General features: G+C 41.8%; 1 protein-coding gene across 1 annotated transcript in view; it reads right to left on the minus strand.

Annotated features, from left to right (window-relative positions):
• Positions 1–5,222, minus strand: part of CUNH11orf80 (chromosome unknown C11orf80 homolog) — a 134,109-nt gene extending 128,887 nt beyond the window's left edge. Inside the window, exons 1-2 of the mRNA XM_023710736.1 lie at positions 5,145–5,222; positions 2,302–2,440 (exon numbers count right to left, since the gene is read on the minus strand). Of these exons, the coding sequence (XP_023566504.1) occupies positions 2,302–2,440; positions 5,145–5,174 (169 nt within the window). The 5' untranslated portion in view covers positions 5,175–5,222. The remainder of the gene's footprint in view (positions 1–2,301; positions 2,441–5,144) is intronic.
• Positions 5,223–8,725: the final 3,503 nt, after the last annotated feature.

Here is an 8,725-nt window from a genome sequence, read left to right on the forward strand (position 1 = left end):
AAGCACTTATTCCACTGAGCCATCTCCCTGGCCCCCGATCTCTACATTCTAACATGAAATGTTATTTCACTTTACTAAAAAGCACATGACAAAACTGTAATTACACTCTAATCTGCATTTTAAAAAATACTGATAACTGAACATATGTAGAAAAATCTGTAAGTATACTGAATGCTAATAGTCATTTCAAGGAGCGAGGTAACTAGAAAGTCTCACTCTCAATGACATTTCTGTAATATAATGTTTTGTTTTGTTTTGTTTTGTTTTTTTTTTTATGTGTGTGTGTGTGGCCAGCTCAGCCCACCAGGGGGCGGGGCTGGCTGGCATGTGGTGCTGGGGGATCAAACTGCTGTCCCTGTGCTTTGCTAAGCTTGTTCTAAGTAGGTGCTTTAGACCACTGAGCCATCTCACCAGCCCCAATATAATGTTTTTTATGTAATATAATGTTTTATAATGTTGTGATCACCTTTTTTCCTACTCCCCCCCATGGAACTATAAACATAATTACACAGAGATCAGAGACAATAAAGAAAAGAGAAATGCCCTTTATATTAGATGTTACGCCCTTTATACTAGCATGTTACACTAGATGTTACTAGATATCCATTAGGCTCAAAATGCCAGAGTTGGACTTCTTGCCAGAAGCAACTTTGGCATGTGCTTTAAATGAAATCAATCCTGTTATCCTTAGCACAGTTTATCACATTAGAATCAATGCAAAAGCTGATTTAATCTTAAACTTCCCAGTGACATCCTAGATATGAAACTTACGTATTAGGGCCAGCCAGATAGCTCAGTGGACTAAAGTGCCTGCTTAGGCAGAGCGCAGCACCTGGGGTTCGATCCCCAGGGTGCCATGCCAGCCCCACCGTGCTTCCCCACCACCCACTCGTGTGCTCCGAGATGGCAGTTGAGACTGGGTGTGGTGGTACATGCCTATTATCCCAGCTCTTAGAAGGCTGAACACAGGCAGATCATCATGAGGTCCATCTACATAGTAAGACCCTGTGATCCTATAGACTCTGTCCTAAATATATAAAAAAAGATACAAGTATTTCACTCATGAGTGGTAAGAACTCTGCCCAGTTATAGTGGTGTTCATAGAGAAACAGCAAACCAGTCTGTAACACTCTGAAGGATGCTTAATACTAAACATAATACAAAAAGTAGACAGGTCATTCCAGTTTAAGTAAGCAAATGTCTTATTAAAGTTCCGTATGCTATCCAATTTCAAATGGGTCTCTGAGTGACTCCTATATGGCTGATGGGACAACTTCACAAAAAAAAAAAAAAAAAAAAAACCCTACACTGGGGCCGGGGAGATGGCTCAGTGGAATAAGCGCTTCCCTGGCAAGCACAAGGGCCTGAGTTCAATCCCTGGTTCCACCAATAAAAAATAAAATAAAATCCTTAAACATACACACACACACAGAATCAGACAAAATGTTAGAAGTTCACAAGTTCAAGAAAACTACTCGTTTCACAGCCACAAAACACATCAGTTTTCCCTCATGAGAATAGATACAAATGCTGACAGTAAGGCTCAAAAGGAAGAGATAATTAAGATTCAAGTGTAAGAGATAATTTCAAAATAGCTGCAGGTCAAATTATTTAAAAAATGCCCTATTCATCATGTCATTTACTTTCCTTTCCCTTTATTTCTCCTCTTTTTCCAACCACAATCATCTGGACAGAAAGAAAAAGTCCTTAAAAACACAATATAATTTTACCATGAAAGAGTAGGTTAAAACCAAGCATAAAAATGAAATTGTTAGGACAGTGTGGTGGTGCACACCTGTAAATAATCACAGCCCTCAAGAGGCCAAGGAAGAAGAATCATCTACAGCTCAAACCCAGCCTGAACTGGTTCAGTAAGAGCCTGTCTTAAAAAAAAAAAAAAAAAGAATTTGTAAGCAATCTTAATCAAAGCCAGTTAAATGAACTTGTGATAAGTCATTCTGTTCACCTTTCCCATCTGATACATTTGTGAATTTATCACCAGATACTTATTACATAATCATTTTGATTTTTTAACTATGTAAGATTATGGCTCACTGAAAATTTAATGTAAACTATGACAATTCACTACAAAAAAAAAACAAAAAACAAAAAAAAAACAGAAATTTCCAGACATGATGGCACAAGCCTATAACCCCAGCACTCAGGAGACTGAGGTAGGAAGATTGATATGAATTGGAGACAAGGCTGGGCTACAAAGTGAGCTCAAGGCCAGCCTGAACTGCATAGCAAGACCCTGTCTCAAAAAAAGTCAAAGAAAATAATTTATCTTACTCTACTTACTAGTTGTTACACAGTGAAGAACATCTGGCTGGTGCTTAGAATTTAATGCTTCTATGGAAATCACTAGCTGCCCTTCTAGCAATGCTCCCTTTGATATTTCTGCTTCACACCTCCAGTGAATTATTAAATATTTCAAAATCTGAAAAGAAAACAATCTTTTAAATCACAATAATAAATTTGCATGATACAGTTAACAACTTTAACCCCCTTTCCCATACCATACACCCTGCTTGAAAAAGGTCAATTTATATTTGTCCAAAGTATAATGGTATCTAAACAGAATGCTTAGAGTGACCTATGAAAGTAGAATATAAAATTCACAATGACCAACAAGAAAGGAAACTGAGCCAATAAATTTCTGTAGTTTCTGAGTTCAATTCCTAGGACTAAAAGAAAAAAAATTACAGTAGTCAGGATAAGTTGGAAATAAAAACTAAGGAAAATTTAGATGTGTTTTTCTTGCTTTTTTTCTCCCAAATAAATAAAAGCCAATATGAAGACTCTAAATAAGAGTGACATCTGGTTATGAATAACCTTTACATTTTATTAAATCAACATTTTTAGGAGTCAAACTATTACCTGAGTGCTGGAGGCAAATGTCTGTGTTTGAATCCCTGATATGCCAACTTCTAGCATGTGACAAGTTACTTAATCTCTCTGTATCCCAGATTCCTCATCTAAAATATAAGACTAAACACACTACATTGGATACGTCAAATGCTTAACACAGGGCAGTTGGCACTGTAAATTCTAACTTCATCTGCATTAAAGAATGAACGCAATATGCATTTTTAAGATAATTAAGATGTCAAGACATCCAAATAATAACAAACGCTGGTGAAGCTGCAAGAACAAGGCAGACTTCTACATTGTTATTGGGAATGTAAACTAATTCAAATACTATGGAAATATGTATGGAGATTCCTCAAAAAAAAAAAAATCAAGCAATTTCATTTGACCTAGTTATTCCCTATTATCTTCCCAAAAGAATTAAAGACATTCAGACAGATATATAGTTCACTGGCACAGTGCCTGCCTGGCAAGCTCAAGGTTATGAGTTCAAGTCCCCATACCTCCCCTCCATAAAAAGTTTAAAATATCATACATCCACATTTGTAGCAGCACGATTCAGAATAGCCAGACCTTGGGAGCTGCCTACACGTCCACTGACAGATGAATGCATAAAGAAAATATGGCATTTATGCACAATGGAGTGCTGCTCTGCCATAAATGATAAATGTTATTTGTAGGAACACAGATGCAACTTGAGGCCATAATGTTAACTGAAATAAATCAGACACATAAGCTTAAATATCACACGGTTTCTCTTGTATGAGAAACCCAAATGTAAGCGCAAAATAAATGACAAATAAGGAAAACATTTCCTATAGGAGTTCTTGGTTTATTAATCAAAATAGTGATTTTGCCAGGTGTGATTGCCCATGTCTTAATCCCAGTACTCTGAAGTCTGAGACAGGACGATTACCAGGAATTCAAGACCAGCCTGAACTACATAGTGAGGCTGTCCTTAAAAAAAAAAAGTGCATAAACTAAACTTCACTAATCAAAATTCTCTTTCTATTCATGATAATATTACTTTGTATTTTTGTCAAGTAAATAAATCTTTGGCTGAAAAAGAAAGAGAAGGGAAGAGAAGAGAAGGGAAGGGAAGAGATAGAAAGAGAAGAGAAGGGAAGAGAAGAGGCGAGGCAAGGGATTTAGCTCAGCGGTAGAACACTTGCTTAGCAAGCTGGAAGCTCTGAGTTCGGTCCTCTGCCTTGAAAACAAAAAATAAACCTCAACTAAAAATGTTACAAAAAAGACCAAAAGAAGAAAGAAAAGGAGAGGAGCTCTACAGGGTGATCAAAGTCAACAAAGAAGATACCCAAATAAGATATACAATCTTGATGACACAAATTAAAATGTAATTTCCATTATTATTTATGAAAGTAGACTCTTCCACCGCAATAAGACACAAGAACTACTGCCTTTTTGTGTTTTTTTTGTTTGTTTGTTTGTTTGTTTTGTTTTTTTTTAAAGGCAGAGAGATTTGAGCAAAAGAACTTGGGAACTAAGATCCTAATTAATACTAGATGTTATTGAGACAGCTTTCAGGCATTTCTACCCTCTTACTTCTTTCTCCCATTCTTTGACTTCCTGTGCCCCCTCTGTTCAGATTTTCCCATGGTGTATTTTATTCATAATGAGAGCAGTTGGAGAAAAGAACACAAGCCTGTGAGTCAGAGCCCTGTGTTCAATCCTAGGTTCTGTCATCTGTAAAATCGAACCCTCCAACTTCCTTTAATGGCATTAAAGAAAGGAGGAGGACTGAGTACACCGTAAGGGGCTCTCAGTGCCTGTGGCTCTACTTCACCTGCCCAGCTTGCCTTACAAGGCCAGTTGCTAAACATCCCATTGGGTAATGGCTGCCTGAGGTGACAGTGGTGTGCAACGCCTTCCTCAAGGAGGGGAGAACACATCTGAGTGCTTACAGTGTGTGCAGCCTTCAGGAACCTACGCCATACTTTGACCCGCGACCCCTCTGCACAGAACCCCCTCGTTACTCTGCTCCCTCTCTGATGGGCAACGTTCCCATCCTGAGCTGTTCCTCACCGGGAACCCGCAGCGAGCCTGACCAGCGCTGCCTCGCCTCAGTTTTCAGCTGCTCCTCACAGACTCAAAGAAGCAAGGCTGATTTCCACCCACTCCTGGCCTCCCCTAAACCTTCCTCCTCCACTTCCGGCAACGCCAGACCCCTCTCTCTGCACAAAGTTCACAGTCTACCCAACGCTGCCTCCTCAGAAACCGTTTTCCTCAGCTTTCCTTTTCCTTCCCAGCATCACCTCACAGACAGCCAAGGCCGTCCGCTCCATTTCGCTAGAGAAACAGCGGTAACGCTCTGCTGAAACACCCGCAGGTGGCCGCGGACTCCTCCTCCGCACGGTCTTCGGGCTTCAAGCTTCTTCCTAGGTAGGCGCCCACGCCCGGACGTGAAAACTCGAACCTTCCCGCCCGCGCACGCTTTGCCCCGCCCACTACGTGGTGCGCCTGCGCACTAGAGACCGCCCCCGCCCGTTGGCGTGGAGGGGTGCCAGAACTTCCTTGCTCTGCCAGTAGGCAGGTGGGTGGGCGGGCCGCGCGGGCGACGGAGTCAGCCACCTGCGGCCGGTGTTGGAGGCGAGCTGGAACCAGGTCAGGCCGCGACTCCTCCCAGCGACTTTCCCACGGTCCTTCCGAGATGCAGCGTTCAGCTGTTTTAAAGCGCCTTGACTGCGGTGGGCGCTTCCCAGAGCTTTTCTCTCAGCTGGGAGAAATCTCAAGTGCCGGGTGTGGCCTGCCCTTTTGCAGGAGCTGCCCCAGTGCCCCAAGCCAGCCTCCAGTTCGCACATCTGCCTAGCAAATACAACAAATAGCGCAGCCAGTTAAAACTGCATTTCAGGGGGCAGCCCGCTGGGAGAGGGGGGCCCTTCTGTCCCTCTCTTGGACAGCTTTCTTTTCCCCAATAAATACTCTGGTCTTAACCTAAGTATATCCTTTAAATATATATATATATATATATATGTATATTGCCATTAAAAACAGTGAAAAAAGAAACTAGATTTCAGATAAACGATTTTCCCTCTATATGTATATTTCATGAAATATTTGGTTCAGATACTAAGAACATGTTCATCTGAAATTTAAAAACTGGACGACCCTGATTTTATCTAACCCGTCCCCTCCTCAGGCAAGACCTGGAAGCTTCTCTTACCCCACCAGGCTATTCAGTGCATTCAATGTGCAGAGACAAAAACAGCCCTGGGGGTTTCCAGATGTAAGGAAAGAGTCCTAGATAGAGCTCCAGTTGCTGGACTTTGGTGAGTGCAGAGAGGGGCTTAAACCTGTAACTGCCTAACAGAAAATTCTGGTGAGAGAAATTCTTACCTCACAGAGTTGCCCAAGGAGAAGGGTGGGACAGGGTGTTGGCTGTTTTCCCTCCAGGGAAAATTCTTCCACTCCAGCTCCTAGAAGCCAGGATTGGACGGAACAGGCTGCAGAGTTGGCAGAGTGCCTGCCCAGTCCACAACTTTGGTGCTCCTCCAAAGAACATGTCTTTGGGCACCTGAGTCATAGCCTTTTCCAGGGTACTCAGTGTTGTTGCCCCACCTCACCATCACAAGTGCTCACAGATAGGACTCATTGAAGAAAGGTGGTTTTTATTGCTGGAAAATTCATCATAACCATGTTTGGTTTTGGTTTTGTCTTTTTGAGACAGGGTTTTGCTATGCAATCCAGGCTGACCTTGAGCTCACAGCAATCCTCCTGCCTCAGCCTCCTGAATACCAGGTTGAATGACTTTCTGTTGGCTCTTGACATGAATTGTTTCAGTCTCACAACTATCTTGTAAAATTATTATTTACACTATATGATAGGTGAGAAGCCAAGGTACCAAGGATGAACCTTCGAAATAATTACCATTGGCCAGGTGAGGTGGTGCACACCTGTAATCTCAGGCTGAGGCAAGATGATCACTGTGAGTTTGAGACTGGCCTGAACTGCATAGCAAAACCCTGTCTCAAGAAACCAGAGGTATAGCTCAGTGGCACAAGTGCTTGCCTGCCAAATGCAAGGTTCTGAGTTAGAAATAGTTACCATTGAAAGTGTCAGCTCAACAGATAAGCTCTACCTTGAGAATGGCACTGGGAATGAAAGGTAGAGAAACAGTTGTCAATGGCAAAGTATCTCAGGTGATACTCTCAAAGCATCTTTCTGGCTCCTGGTCTTTTCCCTTGAAATGAGCCTCCCCAGTGTCCAAAGCCATCCAAGAAGCAGGGGAGACCTGAGTAAGATAGGCAGGGACACAGTGCCCTCACAACCAGATAGAGGCAGAAGTGAAGTAGGCCTTTAATATGAGCACCCACCAGCAGGACTTCATAGCACTTATCACTTTAGTCAGGCACAGTTTGATGTCAGCTTGAGTTTTTCCCCCAGCCCTTTTAAAAAATTATTATTTTTAATTTTGAGACAGGGCCTCACTAATTTGCTCAGGCTGAGTTCAAACTTGCAATCCTTCTACCTCAGCCTCCAGGAGTGCTGAGATTACAGATGTGCTTTACCACACCCATCTCAGGCTGGACATTTGGAGAGCATTGACCCCATGTTTCAGTTTTTCTTATCTTCCATAATTCTCCCCCTTAAAGGAGGTGTTTATATCATAATTAAAAGAAAGTTCCAAGATGAGGTCATGTGACAAGCCATTTGTAAATGTTAGCACTAGAAACTGAAACAAAAATCTCTTAACCCCCTTTCCATTTCCCTACCTACAGCTGCTACCTGTGCAGTTCCCAGCTGGATGTGACTTGGTCAGCTGCTTGGGAGTTCTTTAATATGAACCATTGCTGTTACCATGGGACACCAATCCCTCTGGGCAAAAACTGAGGAGCCAGTGAACTTAGAAACCCTCATTTCCCACAGACTAAGTTTTAAGTGAGCCAAAGTGCCCAGTCCTCTCATCTATCAATGTGTGCACCAAATTCTTTGTGACTAATAACTAATAAGCTATTGGACTGAAAAAAATAATAATTTTTTGGTGATAGTGGGAATTAAACCTACGCCCTCACATTGCACTATGTCTGTTTATTTATTATTTCAATTTTGAGACAAGGGCTCACTAAGTTGCCTAAACTGGGCTCACTGAATTGCCCAAACTTGCCATCTTCCTGCTTCAGCCTCCCAAACAGTAAGATTATAGGTGTGTGCCTATGTTTGGACTCCAAAGCACTAAAACTAACAAAATGTTACAGTCAAAAGAGGGAGTTGAAGTGTTCAGTTATCTTCAAAAAAATGTGAGGCCCAGAGAAATTAAATTATTTGTTCAAGTTAAAAGTCATTTTAGTCAACCAGATAAACCAAGGAGCCTTTAGCTATAGTTCTATTTTCAGCCATAGCCTTTAGGGTCCTATTAGCAGTGACTCCAGGGGGCAGTTCTCCCCAGTTTTTAGATTGGGTACATATTGATTCTGGTCTCATTCTTCCAACCACCTCAGGAGTTGGATTGCTGTTACATGTCCATTTTGGATATTCTGTTCATTATAAGAAATAGCTTGCCTAGCAAGAAGAGACCCACCTCAAGAATCCTAGACTGATTCTAACCCAGACCGAGGATTTGAGCAGAATCAGCACTATTACCAGAGAAGCTGACATTTTAAGAGCTGTTGAATTGCCTTGCTTTTGATTATGCCCTTTCTGTGTATATCATTCCTGGACATTTCGTAGGTCATACCTCATTCTCAGACTCCCTCAGAGCATTCAAATGCCCTAAAGAAGTTGACCTTAGGAACACAGGTGGAAAATACCTGAGGTCCCCCTCTAATGGGGACTTTCTCCCCTAAAAAAGCATCAAGTAACTATTAAAATAGGTTATTTCCCATGCACACAATAGGAT

The sequence above is a fragment of the Octodon degus genome, unplaced genomic scaffold, assembly GCF_000260255.1.
Source record: "Octodon degus isolate 3935 unplaced genomic scaffold, OctDeg1.0 scaffold00018, whole genome shotgun sequence".
NCBI classification, from domain to species: Eukaryota; Metazoa; Chordata; class Mammalia; order Rodentia; family Octodontidae; genus Octodon; species Octodon degus.